General features: G+C 37.9%; 1 protein-coding gene across 1 annotated transcript; it reads right to left on the bottom strand.

Moving 5' to 3' along the window:
* Window positions 1-5406: 5406 nt before the first annotated feature.
* On the bottom strand, window positions 5407-17431 carry LOC144440634 (NXPE family member 4-like). The gene is made up of 5 exons (XM_078130020.1): window positions 17336-17431; window positions 12489-12790; window positions 11501-12049; window positions 6528-6577; window positions 5407-6131 (listed from the first exon to the last, which is right to left on the bottom strand). Exons 1-5 carry the CDS (start codon window positions 17429-17431, stop codon window positions 5407-5409), a joined length of 1722 nt encoding a protein of 573 aa, XP_077986146.1.
* Between the last annotated feature and the right edge of the window lie 255 nt (window positions 17432-17686).

Raw genomic sequence — 17686 nt, 5'->3', positions numbered from 1 at the left:
TTGATCTTATTCCCACGTATTTGTCTTCGTTCAGCCAAGGAAAATACGTGTGATCTAAGGGGTCTTTATCACTACGAGTCGATAAATGAGTAGTGACAACCCATAGGTCACGAGTATTTTCCAGCTGAATGAAGAAAAATATTGGAGAATAACATAATGATACCAGCGCCAGTATTAAATTTATAGGTAAGATTGGGGAAAGTAATGGTAATTTTGAACGTTTTGACTCTTATTTAGAACACAGTGAAACCGGTGACGTAGACGTGCGTTGTAAGGTAGATACATATTGTTGTGATGTCGAACGACCAGAATATATATCCCATATTTTGTGGTCAAATGGCTCTTGCATGGTATAATAGGATTTAACTTATAAATGATCCGATGATTATACTATCAAAAAATGGGCAAATACTCCACACTATGCAATCAATAGTTCTAAGAGTGCCAGAACTCAACTAGGGAACTTGCAATCCAGACAGAGCATGCTCAGACGCAAAGGACTATGGGATTATCTGAGGTTATCATATTACCTAATCTGGAGCTACCGATAAAATAAACCTCCCACAATGGTCGGGGTGACTATGAATTGATCATTTGTGGTTACAAATAATATAACAATATTGTTCATAATACTAATTGATCAGTGTTTATAATGACATTTCCCATGATGCAACATTCAACATGGCGGGTTTGCAAGTTCCCTATTGGGATGATTGTGATCGAAGGTTTTATAAGTATATTCACATAAGCGTAGAAATTCAGCTTGTGCCACTTCAAGTGAACAATCAGAAATATAACTATATCAGATGTACTGTCATAGTTACACTGTACTTTGGTCTACCGCCATACAAGTCATAAAGTATAACTGCAGACAACATACAAACGGAACCTGTTACACATAGTGAAAGTAAAAAAAACTAATGAATTGGATTAATAACACTTGGCACAGCATGTTGAAACAACAGGGACTTGTATTACATACAAAGGTTTGATAAGAAACAGTTTTATGGCCTCTCTATGTGTACATTAAATGCCATGGCAGGGGAACTGGAAATTTGTTTGTGGACATAACCATATCAAAATGTACTATGGCCATAAAACTGGTTTTATCTAGTGATGGAATGTATAACAAGTTGTTGTACTTCCTACATGCAGTGCCAAGTGTAATTAAATCAATTCAATTGTTTACCTTCCCTGTTTGCAACAGGTTCCATTTGTCCACGGTCTGATGGCTGCAGTTGTAAATGGGTTAAAGTAAAGTATATTGTGCAGATTTCAAAGTGTATTGCTTTGTATCAGCGCCGAGGACAAAATAATGGAGCTTTACCCAACCATGGATTTTATTTTTAAAAAGTACAAAACTAAAAAAATCGCCTTCATATTTCTGTGCATCTCTTTTTTCTCCTCTCTATCTTCTCCTATTTGATTCCTGGTAACAAGCCCTTTGCAAGCTGCGGCATATTCTCAGCCCCCACTTTAATAACTTCCATCATTAAAGAAATGTTCTGTTAGTGAACAAGTGTCGTCGTCGCCACCATGACTGTAGGTGATGTCGACGCTCCCAACACTTGCATATTCTTGCCAGAGCGAATGCTATTCCCAAAACAATGTTAAGGGCGCGCAAAAATGAATTTATTTTTATATGTTGATGTCGGAGCTGAAGAAACAGAAAACAAAAATAGGGTTGGTACAAAACACAGGTACAGGCCAGGCCGGGTCAGATATCGTCTGATAATATTTTTGTTTTGATTCACATTCACATTCACATTCAGATCCAAAGATCCGCCATTTTTTTTAAATTTGCAATATATGTATTGGTTTGCATGGCATATTGCATCTCTTCAATAAATGCTAATTCAACAACTCGAATATGTTCACATTCTGTTGAAAACATCCATAAATACTCTGAACCACTAAAACTATATCTCGCCATTAATTACCACTTTTAATTACCACTCATCACATGGAGCATGCACATTTAGATGTGTTGTGGACTGTGTAGTGGAAAAGTATAAATCAAAGCCTAAGTCGAATAATCAGTCACATTTCTATAGCACAGATTTCCAAAGCAATGTTCTGTTCAGTAGCACTGAATGACTAAAGCACAACATAGGCTTTGGTGAACAAATGAGCCTTTAGTTTTGTTTTGAGACAATCCAGGCTGGAGGCTTGGCAAACGGCTTTCTTTGACTACTTTATTTCCTGTGCAACATTCTAAAAGTGCTTTTACTCTTGAAAGCACCCAGTACATATAAGAAACAGTAAGAAATCGATGTGAAAAGTGTTATTTCAAGAAAAGAACACACTCATTGTGTGGTGAATTTGAAAACAAAGATAACTGATGGCATATTGGAATCTACAGGTTGCAGGTTCGAGCCCCGTCGCTTCGAATTCCTGCTGTTTGTTTCTGAGTGGCTAAAGTCCTTGGGCAAGATTTGAACCACGACTGTGCCTCAGTCAACCCAGATGTATAACTGGGGACCTGGTAGGATGTAGGTTGCAATGTGAAGGCTTTAATCCTATGCGCTAAAATAGCTGCAATGGATTGTATGCTCCCCGGGGAGTTGAGGAAGACTAAAGGGCCGTTGTGCTGTTCTGATCCGAGCCAGGGGTAATAATTGTAAAGCGCTTTGAGAACGGAGTGGGAAAGTGCTATATAAGAACCCAACATTATTATTATTATTATTATTGCTAAGAAAAAATAACCCGACAACTAATCAAAAATCTACATTATAATTTAATGGCAGATTGACATCATTAGAGCTGAATTTGAATCCAAAACAAAATATTAAGTCGATACCTGACCTGGCCTGTACCCGCGTTTTATACCAACAGACTCACATCTTTGGATTTGAATCCCCTCTCCATATATATATATATATATATACAAATGTATATATATATATATATATATATATATATATATATATATATATATATATATATATATATATATATATATATATATATATATATATATATATATATATATACTAATTCAGTGTAAGAGGTAAGTCATAAACTGAAGGAAAAGCGCTCAATACTGAGAAGTAGAGCTGTATTACACAAAATACACAAGTTATGGTACAGAGCCGTTACTCAGAGTTTCACGCTTGAATGCGATCTTCGGACGACGATCGCATTCATCGTGAAACTCTGAGTAACGGCTCCGTACCATAACTTGTGTATTTTGTATATATATATATATATATATATATATATATATATATATATATATATATATATATATATATATATATATGTATATATATATATGTATAGTTTTGGTAGTACTGGAATTCTTTCTTGGTTGTAACTCGGAGTTTCACGCATTGCGCGATCATCAGACAACTGCTGGTTTCTACTCTCTGGGTGTGTGTTTATAGGCAACATATGCGTTTCGCCATCTTGAACGCCGCACGGGGTTGTGGGATTGCTCTCGCAATGCGCACCGGGAAACCTGAAGACGACTGTGGGGGTAGAATCAGTCGAAAGCCACCCTACTATGGACAACACCACACGAATAGCGCACATTGATTACCGAATCGTTTTGAGTTTCCGTGAGAGTTTGAAGAGACAACCATTCCATAAGCTTCTTTTTATCGTCTTTAATGTACCAAGATTTTTTTTGTCACCGAAGGTCGTCATTTCAAGACATTTTGTATATATCTATATATCTATATATATATATATATATATATATATATATATATATATATATATATATATATATATATATATATATATATATATAATAGTATGGTTTAATAGTAGTCGTTGGCTATACATTCTGCTTTATGTACATAACTTATGTGTGTTCACTGACGGCTGTGTGTACACAAAAAAAATGAAAACAAAGGTTACGTATTATTAAGTAAGAACTTGTTAGCGTGCCGGCATTTACTGATTAATTCAGTTCTGCTGTTCAAGGTCGTTGATTTGTCGGCAGTTATAATAAAATATTTTTCCCAGAGACATAGTTGACATCATTTGGTAACATTTGAGTATGAGGAAGCCTGCTTGAGAACTGACCAGTGTATGTCGTAATTGGTTTTACTGTCTTTTAGGTGCCAAATGTATTTGCTGAGCGCAGTGTCTTTCTACTTGTGATCAAGTTTATATATATATATATATATATATATATATATATATATATATATATATATGTATGTATATATATATATATATATATATATATATATATATGTATAGTTTTGGTGGTACTGGAACTCTTTCTTGGTTGTAACTCGGAGTTTCACGCATTGTGCGATCATCAGACATATATATATATATATATATATATATATATATATATATATATATATATATATATATAATACATAAATTTCAGTCGATACCTAACCTGGCCTGGCCTGGCCTGGACCTGGCCTGTACCTGCCTTTTGTACCGACCGTCGCACTGAATTAGAGAGTCCGCACTTACCGTGTATTCCACTACACCAAACACCAAACACGATGAGTATGATGCAAAGAATATATTTCCCCTTTGAAACTACCCACTTCTGTGAAGACGACATCATATATTGGTCAGATCACAAGGCAACGACAAATATTGCTTTGGCACACAAGAAATTAGGTATACTAGATATGTGGATTTCTGCTCTGGATATACCTCAACAGTATCAATGTCGAATTCTGACTGGATGAAATATACGTGAACATATATATACTACTTTATGAGCCTATATTTGTTTTAAGATTTTCTCTTCACGACAATATCTCCAGATGATACCAACAGGTTTATCACTTAATTTGTGTGCATTATAAAGCAAGCCTGCATCGTGTTACAGTAATTCCAGTATAATTATTTTTATGGCTGTCATTATATCAAAAGGATGTGTAGCATTTGAGCAATGGCAAGCGGTAACCAAATCTGTGGCGATCACTCGGAACTAAACAAATGTCACAACACAATGGAAATAGAAGTAAATAAAGACATCTCGTCGCTTTGGCACAACACCATATTTTAATCAGATTTGAGGTATCCCAACATTACAGAATAAAACGTGTATGTCGAAATATTTATGAATGCTTACACCGATATCTAATGAAATTTGACGTCACAGCAGGTTGACACATAGTCTACATTTATATTCAGAAGCGGATTATTACATTTTGACTAATGTACGAAAGCTGCGCAAACAAACCGTAGTGTTCACCCTCAAAGAAGAAAGAGAAGTTAATTCTAGCGTTTTTGAGTCCAAAGTAGGAGGAAAGAAACAGTGGATGGTGGTAATAATTAAGTGTAGCTGTCTTCAACTAACAGCGAATGATAAAAGTTACATAGAGGGAATCATGCATCGTACCAACAAGGTATAGTTAGTACATGGTTGGGTAAAATTGACGATAACACGTATAGGTTCTAGACAATCGTCTTTTAGTATGATCATTTCTGCACCATTTCTGGACAAACGTACGATAACATAAGATAAAGTTCTTGCGTTATTACGGCGGCAGGCATGTGAACCTGGTTGTTGGTGATATGAGACGAGACAAGATCCCAGAGATCCAAGAATCTGACACCAATGCCACCAAAGACCCGGCGAATCATTCTGTTCATGTCATGGAATCTGTAGTTAGAGCTATGCACTCTTTGTACAACGTCGACGTTATCTCGTGGATGTGCTAATTTAATGATGACAATCGCTTCTGGGCATCGTTTAAATAATCTGAGAACGGCACATTTTGCTCCAAAGATTCTGTCCAAATAAGCTCTTGTTGTCCAAGAACCAAAATGGAAACAAAAATTCATCATAACCACAGGGGTCACAGAGGTGCAATTTCCTATTCTATCTATGAAATCAGCTTCAAATAACATATTCTTAACATACTGGACAGGAGAACCACCCCTGAGTAAAATGTAGTGAACATGAAATAACTCGCGCGGTTGGACGTTACGAAACCTCAAACTTTTACTAACTTGACCTACGGTTGAATCTCCGTACATGTGTATTTCTTTTCCCAAAAGACACTTTTCCATGTCTTCTTTCTGCCATTGTTGACTGCGACACATTAAAGGTACAAAGGTCAGGTTGTCCTTCCAATAACCACTGGACAGTGTAACCGGTAGGTCAGGTCCACATAATGGAAGTTTTGGTGTCACATTAGAATCTGTGATTAAATATCAAAGGAATATTAGTCAAAAACTACCAGTATTCATTAAAGTCATAGTGTGTCGGCAGGTGACATATTTGCAGTTTGTTGCTTCTTATTTTCAAAACTGTTCTCTAATCTTATTTTGATGCATACTTCTCGTGTTCAATATCAATGTTGTAATCAGCTTGCAATCAAAACTAACTTCAAATGAATAATTCAATGTCATCCTTTTTCAACATTTTATCATACATTACATTATTATAAACTATTACTATGTCCATTGCGGACATTATGTATGAGTATGTGCAAGCATATAATCAGCCTCGTTCAATATAGATATTCGCCATTTTTAAAATTCTTATCACAATTTTCTAATACTTTGTGTTAGGAACATTTAATACATATGCTTACCTTGAATTGTTATTGTTATTGGATTTCCAATAGTAGAGTTTTGGAATTGTCTGAATTGCAAAAAGAAATTTAAATTCCATAAAATTCAATACATGACTGAAGTGCTTATCATAAAGTGTGCCGGGGCATGGCTGCTTTCGGATAAAGTAAAGTAAAGTAAAATAACATACAAATGCGTTATTGTTACCAGACATTTTCGACTGCCTGCTTTAGCCTTTACCAACAGATTGAACATGTGAGTGTACTAATTGTAAAGGATCATAGGTGCATGGAAGATTGTAATGTCCTCCGTCTCTGTTGGTTGGTTTGCCTGCATGTAAATGGCTTCTACTCTCACTCCTTGCTCAAAATGCCCGGTTTCTGTATCAAGGATGTTCACTTTGTCAATGTTTAACAGAATTGACATCTTCGCCAGTGTTGGCTTTTCCATCTTCACAAGGGGATTTCATTCTTAATACAGATGCCAGCAAAGTGGGTATTGGAGCTGTGTTGAGTCAGATACAAGAGGGGTGGAGAGACCTATCTGCTTTGCTAGTAAAGTCATGAGTAAAGCAGGGAGAAATTACTTTGTGACGCGCCAAGAGCAATTAGCTATAGTAGAATATGTGAAATATTTCAGGCAATACTTGCTTGGTAGAGAGTTTACCATTCGGACAGATCATGCCTCTTTGGTTTGGCTGCTAAAATTTAAGAACCCCGAGGGACAGTTGGCCCACTGGTTAGAGATCCTGGGCCAGTATAAGTTTAAAGTTGAACACAGGCCTGGTAAAAAGCATCTGAATGCAGATGCCTTGAGTCGTATTCCTGTGGAGTACTATAAGCAGTGTGGTAGGGATCACTACAAGGAAAGTCATACAAATACAATTATGGTAACTGATAATTCAAAAATTGAGTCAAACAGGTCGGAAAGTCAGGATTTAGTTTCTGAAGGTGTTCTTGTCAGTCGTAAGGCTTCAAGGGTGGGGGTCATTCCCAGCGAATTTAACAATGGGTGGCCTTGGGTGGAGGGACGCCTTCATCCAAATAGGTGTAATGCGCATAAAGTGTCCACCAAGCGCCCGATTGCTGAATCCAAGCAACGGGAAGCTGAATTTAGCTTAGATAGTAAACAGGTCATTGACCATGAGACTCTTTGGTCAGTGGAGGAGTTGAGGAAACAACAATTGGAGGATCCAAATATTGGTCTAGTAATGAGACATGTGGAGAGTGGTGAACCTCGACCAATTTGGGAGGATATTTCTCACAAGTCACCAGCTTTGAAGACATATTGGTCCCAATATTCCCAACTCAGGGTACATGTAATGGTATACTATACAAGCTATGGGAAGCAGCTGACGGAAAATTAGTGAGGTGGCAAATCATTTTGCCAAAAATCTTTGTGAAGCTAGTATTGGGGACTTTTCATGATAGTAAATTTGGTGGTCATGCCGGTATTGGGCGAACACTTGCAAAAACAAAACTATTAGTATGGGATGTCTATCGACGTGCGAAGTCACATTCGATTGTGTAATGTATGTGCTAAAAATAAGTCAGTTGTTGGAAAGAAGAGAGCCCCTCTAAAAACTTATGTTGTTGGTGCAGCTCTTGAACGCATAGCCATCGATGTGGTGGGACGCTTTCCGGAAAGTATAGTAAAGGTAATAAAAAGATACTGGTTGTTGGTGATTACTTCACCAAGTGGATGGAGGCCTATCCAATTCCTAATGAGGAGACTACCACAATTGCATAAGTGCTGTCGGATAATTTCCTCAGTCGTATTGGCATGCCCCTGGAATGCCATAGTGACCAGGGCAGAACTTTTATTTCAAATATTTTCAGGGAGGTGTGTGATTTGCTGGGGGTGAATAAAACCTACACTACCCCTCGGCACCCGCAAAGTGACGGACAGGTCGAAATGTTTAATCACACCCTGGTCCGTTATATAAGAGCTTATATGGATCCCCTGAAACATCAATCAGACTGGGATGAGAACATCAGTTTGGCCACTTTTGCATATCGTAGCAGTGTGCATCCATCTACTGGGGAAACACCTAATATGATGATGTTTGGGAGGGAGTTGCACTACCCCGGATGGCAGTAACACCGGTAGAACCTCCAAAGGGGCTACCAACTCTGACTACATGTATGTAGCTGACTTAAGGGAAAAATTAGAACATGCATACGAACATGCGAGAACACAGTTGAATGGCACAGCTAGGCGACAGAAACGTTTGTATGATCGTTTCGCAACTAGGAATACTTTTTAAGTTGGGGACTTTGTTTGGTTGAAAGATAAGCGAAGGAAAGAAGGTTACGCACCAAAACTACAGTTGGCTTTTGAAGGGCCATATCTGGTTACAAGCAAACTGTCCGACCAGGTGTACCGGATACAGCTCAGCCCTAGAAGTAAACCAAAGCTAGTTCACCATGAAAAGCTAAAGCAATATCAGGGGGAAGTTCTGATTCCCTGGTTGGACAAAGCTAAAGTTGTACCACAGGATGAACGCATCCATGTCGGTAAACCCACTGACCCAGCTCTATTAACATGAAATGTGGGTGACGAAAGTAAGGTCACTGACCCCATCAAAGACACTGTAACATATGACAGTGACATAAATGAGGTGAAAGGTCATTCAACTGAGATCAACCTTGGGTTAGACAGTCATTTGGACACTGGTAAAGTAGAGAAAGATGACTTGGATTGTGGCCAGAATGAAGTCAGTGCTCTGGATACGATGGAAAGTGTTACTAGTACACCATGTGATCTGGCGGTGGATTGTGAAATGACCAATGGTGACAAAAGTCCGGTTGTTGACGAATCTCCACTTTGTGTTCCTACGGCACTGCCTAAGAATGCAAATAGTCAGCAAATGGATGACAAGGTCAGGCACAGGAGGTATCCAAGGAGAGAGAGGAAATGTGTAGACCATTATGGTTTTGGTAGACAAGGCCGTGAAACAAGCATGGGAAGAGTTAGCAACATACAGCTCTGGTGGAGCTGTACAAGTGATCTATAAGCCATAGAAAAGTACACCTCGTAACCAGGGAGATTGTAAGTCTCTCCCTTCAGGGTTTGACGTCCCTGCGAAGGTTAGTCACAGTGAGTGTTACTTGATGAATAGTTACGCTTGGTGGACGTCGGTGTAGTCCATGGTAGTCACATGTTTCCAGGCAGACTGGTGAAACAGTGATGTTCAGTCATGGATATGATCCTAATATAGGATCAGAGTGATTGGTGGATGAGTAATCATCGGTTATTATTTTTCTTCCCGACAATCGACATTTACCGACTGAAAGAAAAAAGGCAGCTCACTATTGTACTTGTTTCATCGAGTTGACTACATCAGAACAAAGTACAGCAAAGTAAATGATAAGTTTCTACTCTCTTATCTCTATATCTGTCTCTATTGGTCTATTAGAATTGCTGGAGTATGCAATTGGCCTGGAGGCATCTAACTAGTCAGGTAGTATAATAACGCCATGGGTATGGCCTGGCACGACTTTATACAAGTTAGACTTCAATGTAATGGGTGAAATTGTGGGTGGTGTACACTATTTGCATGAGCCCTTGCCATATGCCAGATAACATTTGCCTTGCAGTTTACGCCCTCTATTGTCTTTGGGTGGTATGTAATTGCAGTGTGATAGACCTGTTTATATACCCGCACCTATAATAACTCTACCTTCCACCTTTCCCTTTACCTCTTGTGGAAGTACCTTGCTGTCTGGATTTCAAGTGCAATAGGTAGATTTTGCTTAGTGTCAGGCAAGTTTATATGCAGTTCTTACTAAAATGGTGCATCCCATTGCTGCGGGTTGGTCTTGCCAGCTGAAGCGTAATGTGGATACTGTTTTTGCATTGGGACAGGTGATGGGACATCTAAGTGCTGAACTAGATTAGTCATAGAGGGTCCGAATCCCCACCGCCACCACCCTTTATCGGTGAATTTAAACGTCTGATTACTGAGAAGTTGCATGTTGACAACGACTGTACGACACACTTTACTCTGAAAGTTGTATGTGGTACCCACAGTTAAGTTTTTGTATGGGTTTTTACACGACAGATTCTTACATTTAGTTTGAACAGAACAGGAGGGCTTGTTACCCTGAGTAATCTTGAGATTGGATCATTTAGTACAGTTTAATATAAGATTAATAATTTTTGTCAACCTTTTGTGCATGAGGACATGCACAGGTCTGGTCGGGGGGAGTTGTTACGAAATATTTGGGACATTTTAGCGCCCTCAGTAGTCACTTGTGTCCAGTCCTATACTATTAGTATCTGGCTGAGAAATGTAAAAGATCCCTGATTCTAGGTACGGTTATCCGACTATTTGGGTATGTCAGTCAGTTGCGAGGAGGTGGAGACTTGGTCACGTGAGGTTGGTAACCATTGGCAACCACCCCTTCCGTCCGGGGACTCTGGTTGAAGACGGCATGCAGTGAACAGCGTATTTCTTGTGCTGGTGAACTAATCTCTTGCTTACCTCTATTTTCCTTCTATTTCGGTTAAAACCTATTTCTTTCATTGGGGAAATATTTCCTCGTATACCTCTGTGAGGTAGATTTTTGGTTTATCGAGTTGTTCCAGGGTTTTTCTGGTTTCTTTGTTCCGTACGATTGGTGTGGCAATCAGTGCATTCGTGTAGACCCAGTTTTACCGTGCGAGTTCTGCCCTCGCACACAGTCTAAACGAACGGCCCGTAACGAGGCATTCACGGTTATCGGAGGCCAGTTTGCGCTACCGTTTACCACTACCGTTATGCAGCCTGTGTTGCCATGGGTTGAAATGACATAGATTCACTCTCAGGAGTCAAAAAAGTAACATGCGATATATTGGCAGGAAAATATAAGCTTACATGGGAAATATAAGTAAATTATCACACTTTTACTTTTTTGAATTAATTTTTTTTAGGATCGGCGGCTTCAATAAGAGTCAGTCGGCTCAACACTACAATTGTTGCAAAAATTCTGTTCACTACATCTGTACTTACGTTTCGAAAAGATACGACATTCCCTGCATATCCTGTGCTGTATTAATATTCATGTCACCAAGGTTATGAGATGTGCTGTTGAGGTCTTCACAAGATAATGTCTCCGGCTTTTCACAAATAAAGGCTGTTTTCCCTAAAGACGAAGGGCTAACAAAACCACATTTATCCTGCCACATTCCAAGGCCATTTGTCAGAGAGCAGTTTGTTATTTCTTTTAGTTTACCATCGGTGAAATTTGCCGTGAACCCAAGACGTTTGTTTTCAAAGCTATTTAAAAACTTTTGGTACAAGATGGCCTCTCGATGGCGTACTAAGTGAATGGTTATGCTTGCATCCCCTCTCCAAGCAGCATAGAAATATATGCTGTAGGTGCCGTTGCCGTAATCGAATACCCTCCCTGTAGTTCTTGTACCGAGATTTTCATTTGTCATCAAGCCTTGTAGAAAGTCTCCTCCACGTAAGCGTCTATTACCATACTCATCATAGGCTTCCATAATGACTTGAATGTAATCACCCTTCCTGAAGGCCTTGTCCCCTACTAGTGATAATCTGAAATACACAAGTGATGGCATTTCAAGAAAGGATCTAGTAACCTATAAACAGAAAGAAAAAAGATAGAGAGAGAGAGCTGTGTGTGTGTGTGTGTGTGTGTGTGTCAGAGAGAGAGAGAGAGAGAGAGAGAGAGAGAGAGAGAGAGAGAGAGAGAGAGAGATGGACAGATAGATAGATAGACAGACAGACAGACTGACAGATTTACAGAGGGATTGGTGGAGCGATTAAGTGTGCAGAGACATATACATACATACATACATACATACATACATACATACATACATACATACATACAAAAGCAGAAATACATTTTTCTGAATCCCACCATTCATGATAGCACAGACACAACATTTAGACATATAATTTTGATTTCAGGTCTATAATAAAATTGCGACATGAAAGAAAGTAAAGAGATAACATTTCATAATTTTCTTACTTTGATTCGGAGATAGACGTTAATCCAAAGGAATTAATTTCTGCTTCAAACGGAGTTAAATCCTTTTGAACGGTGTCACCTCGATTCAAATTACCGTAAGACCACTCAAATTCCTTAATGATGCCAATCCAGTCCATCCCAAAGTGACTATAATTTATGTACGGAAAATGATCATTGCGGGAGATTGACTCTTTCTCCTTGACGTCTACTAAGTTTGGTTTCATTTGCGAAGCCAGGTCTGCAAGTTTCTGGACTGGTGCTTTAATAACTTGTGTATAAGACACTACATTCCTTGTAATTTTCTGGAAAGAACGATATTAACATTGTAAGAATTAGTTTTAAATTTACAATATGGATGACAGATCTTTACTTATGTTTCCAATTTGAGTAATAAACAACTTTAATTTGCTTTCACTTAATATTTCACTTAATATAATAATACTCTTGAAAAAGATTGAAACTACAACCTATATGAAGTCTGTTTTTGTTACTGAAAGGAGAACAACACCCAAGGGAAAAAAATGGCATTTTAATTGTCATGCAGGATTTGGAGAGTCATTTCATGATTTTACATCACCTACAATTAGTTGTGATTTCAGAAAAAACATCAAGTTGATCTAATGCCTTTATAAAATGTATTTGCTATGGGCCATCATCGAAGTCAGCAGAAATAATATATTCGTGATAGCACAATGAATATTCATAACTCCTAAGAGCCTATCCCGACGGTGTAAAACATATATCATGAATATTCATTGTATAACCGTGAATATATATTATTTCTGCTGACTAACATGATGATGAACCAACATAATACATGTAGCAAGGTTACTATGATTTGTCAAGCAGGACAGAAGACGTTACCATAACATTGAGTGATTTTGTCGAGCCAGATGGTAAAAGGTAACAACTTCAATAATAATTGGTTGAAAGACATGATAAGGCTCAGTCAATAAAATACTTTGTTTGTCATTGATGAATTTCCACACAATCTACCAGGCAGACAGAAAAAAAAACATATTGCTGCCATGACCGTTCCTTCTTACTTGCTATCATAATCACAGCGATGTCCGTGCTGTTGTAGCGCGCTGTGATAAGCTTTCTGGCTTTCAACTGGTCTGTTGTTGATGGTTATAGGCAGTTCACGACATTTTGTAGAGATATGCACATCTCGAAGATTCGTGACATTTCTGGCCATAAAGATGTTTGAGTTTATACTACTGGCTTACGACAACTTGGAGTGTGCCATTATTATAATACAATATATCACCTACGGCTGATTGCCTTGGAAAATTGGCTACGTCGAATTTTGAATGAAGTTTATTTTGCATAGATATACAGTGTCTGTGAATTAAATCTGATTTGTTCAATGTCCAACAGGATGCAAGTACTCAGCTAGATTTATTTTACTTTGTTGGTACATTTCAAAACAATGCCCGTATCTCTTTGCGTGCCTGTACTGTAATTGTATAATTTCAGTTTGACAAAAGAGAATTTATTTTGTATTCTGTTCATCTCTTCTGTTTGATACAACCACACAGAAACCAATGGGAAAGTGGACATGCTACACTTTAAGATAGCAATATTACATGAGTACAGTTTCTTCCTACATTTTGTCTAAGTGAAATGAACTGCACATACCACCAGTGTGTGAACTTAAGGGAAAATGACTACTGGTCACAAGGACCGACATGTAGCAAATACTGCTGGTCCTTAAGGAAAACTGCTGGTCCATACTCAATGCAGTTCACGTTCACGACCTATATTTATATACCCTCCATTTACAGATTAAATGATTTTGAAATTTAATATGATACAACATATCTTTAGATATACTAAAGTAAAAGAAAGTACAACGAATTGTTCACTATCCACTATTATTTCATAAAATTTCCACTCACAGAGTCAACAAATAACTTGGAAGTAAATTTTGATTCACTACCAAGTAATATTTGACTCTATGAGTAGAGATTTTCATTTGTAACTATGAACCCAGAGACTATGAATATTCATTTTCGCATAATCTATTCCTATAGACTATAGTGGTCTGAGACTGAATGTATTCATTACACCATAGAAATACATATCCATAGATTGTAGATAATATGGGTGAATGAATCATTAAATATGCATTATCTGCAATCTCTAAGAGATCACAGTCCTCTCCTTCCTCTCTGTACGATTCACTAAATTCTGAATCACATATCCAAAGTCAGATTCATCGTCTGTCGCAACAGCTGATGTAGCTTTCCAACTCTTAGCGAACGTAGACCCACAACTTTATCATGGCAGAAAGTTTTGTCGCGTAACTATCCCTCTTGAAAACTGTGTATTCACTTTATTTCAATTTCCGTCCACAAAAGTGACACGGAGCGGTTTCGTCTTCCTTCAAATGTGTACTGAAGCCCCCCCCCCCCCATAAAGCCCTACCCGTATACCATACAGTGGTGTATTGAGTATCGTCTCTGACTCGACTGTTTGTGTAAGAAATCTGACCGTGATGAAGAGAACTATGGCTAAACATGTCTTACAATGCAAGTTTTTTTGACGTGAGAGCGTGATATGTTAACTGTACTATAATGCGTCATCCACTATATGTACCCGTGTTTGGCATGATGCAGTAATTTTCCAGATAAAACAATGGCAACAAAAATGCAACATTTCTAAGTTTATACGTTGATTACAACATGACAGGACATACATTATCATATGAATCAAATTGAAAGCAATCAGACTACGCATTTTTTTTACTGTTTTACAAAAAAAAATATCGTACTGAAGATATTTTACGAAGTGTACCTGCATTCTTTATTAGTTAAAACGCCATTTTCAGAGTAGTTTATATGTTTTCCGTCAGTTTGTTTTGATCGTGGCCACACACATGGGGAACTCCGGTAAATTGATCGGGAAACCCGCTAACATTTACCGGCTTTAATACCAGCCTTTAAACACAGTGTCTGTTTAAATTCGTCTTCTTCTTCGGAAGCTCATTGCTGCCTTCTAAATATCGCCACATACTTTATAAATACAAGGTGGAACTGTCTCAAACACGTTAAAAGTTTCATACACTTAGAACAGTAAACTTTATATCATGGTGGGAAAAGACGCATGCGCTGAATGCGTAAAATGGGTCTGAATGTCTAAGACGTTCTGATTAGTCAAGACACAAATAATTGGAGAAATTCGGTCAATCATGTGTTTGCTAACATAATTTCATAAAGTAAATGCTGTATGCTACGTCATATGTAGACATGATATCAACATTGACAACAACACGTAGCGAGCTAGCTCTGTGTCGCTTGACTTGGACGAGATGATGTCGAGAGTATAATAGGTAACACAAGATCAGATTCATGTAGGTGAAATTGGATATATCTTTGAATAAATGTTATTATTTACTCCAAATTTCAGTCGGTCATAAGGACCGATACGTTGTTGTAATTCTGAAAAACTGTCGGTCCGAACGGAAATCTGTTGGTCTCGGGCCGAAGGACCGGCGTTAATTTCGCACGCTGCATACCACTATGTAGACAATCAAATATACACCGCGAAGGACATTTTAGGCGCCCTTCATCAGGTGTTTGATAATATATATATATATAAAAACATTGGTGCCAGAAAGTCTGGACTGCATGGACTTGAAATACATTTAAATGATTTATTTCATTTAGATTAAATGTAACAAAATGGAATCTTGCTATTTAAGTGTGTGGCATATGCAGTTTCTTGTTGGTTTCGGCGTGGTATATTAACGGAAAAGATGAAATTCACTGTAATATACTATGTGGCTTGATGTTGGACAACTTAAAGGGAAATATACTGTTAGTGTGAACCTGTGAAGGTACATCATTTTTGGCCCTCCAACCAATGCTATCAGGCCTAACAACGGAGTGTGTGGTGCTAGAAATATTAAACTTTCAACTTTCGAGAACCAGCAGTTATGATATAGGATGTTCAGTAAACCTCCAATAAATATTTCCACTTTGTAAATAAAAGTTACAAAAAAGGAACTACCAATTGTACAGTTTGTTTTTGTACTGTTCATATTTGAACACTTTAAATGAAATAAATATGTGCAGTTCCATATCAGAATAGGAATTTTCAATTATACTATTCACATTTAGGTAAGAATTGATGTGGTCAGACCCCTTTCAGGATGTTCTGATAGCAGACGCGAGTTCGTTGTCAGCCAGACTGATGTTGGTCAATAACATGATACAGTGTTGCACGAAACGTACGCAGACTGCATGTAAACCTGGCAATAGTACTACTAGTATCCCTAAATACGTGATGCCCGGTAAGGGTTGACCCTATTTTGTTTTATTTCTCATTTACTTTTTCACGGCACTATGTGTTGTAGAGTGTGTAGTGGGCAAATTAAAATCAAGGACCATTTCAATCAATCAATCAATCAATCAATCAAACAATCAAATTTTTATAGCACTGATTTACAGAGCAATGTTCTGTTCAGTAGTGCTGAGTAACTAAAGCACAACATAGGCTTTGGTGAACAAATAATAAGTACTTAGTTTTGGTTTGAGGCAATCCTGGCTGGAGGCTTGGCAAATATCTGTCTTTGACTACTTTTCTGTGCAACATTCTAGAAGTGCCTGTAGTTGGCAAACGTTTTTACTCTTGGATTCCCCAGTACGTACAAGAATCAGTATGAAATCGATGTGAAAAACGTGATTTCTAGAATAGAAGACACCTATTGCGTGGTGAATAAGATTTTGTTGAGCCAGATTGCGTTCTCTTTGAAGTTAATTACATATAAGTGAGACTCTGTCGTTGAACTTTGCTGCTGCAAGTACAAGATGGCATGGCTGAACAAATGTTTGCGCACTTACCGCGTATTCCACTATAACATAGAAGGCAAACACGATGAGTATTATGTAAAGAATATATTTCCCCTTTGAAACTATCCTCTTCTGTGAAGACGACATCACGAAGTGGTCAGATCACAAAGCAACGATAAATATTGTTTTTGGTTTGGCACACAAGAAATTAAGTATACTAGATATGTGGATTTCTGATCTGGATATACCTTAACAGTATCAATGCGATAGACGTATGTCGAATTCAGCCTGGATAACATAAACCTGAACATTTTATAGTAATTCGTAAGCATATATTCTTTTAAAATTTTCTTTTCACGATAATTATCTCCAACTGACACCACCAAATCAGGTAATGCTTGT

The sequence above is a fragment of the Glandiceps talaboti genome, chromosome 10 (assembly GCF_964340395.1).
Source record: "Glandiceps talaboti chromosome 10, keGlaTala1.1, whole genome shotgun sequence".
NCBI classification, from domain to species: Eukaryota; Metazoa; Hemichordata; class Enteropneusta; family Spengelidae; genus Glandiceps; species Glandiceps talaboti.
The sequence above is the reverse complement of the archived record's forward strand: the minus strand, read 5'-3'. Positions and strand labels throughout refer to the sequence as shown.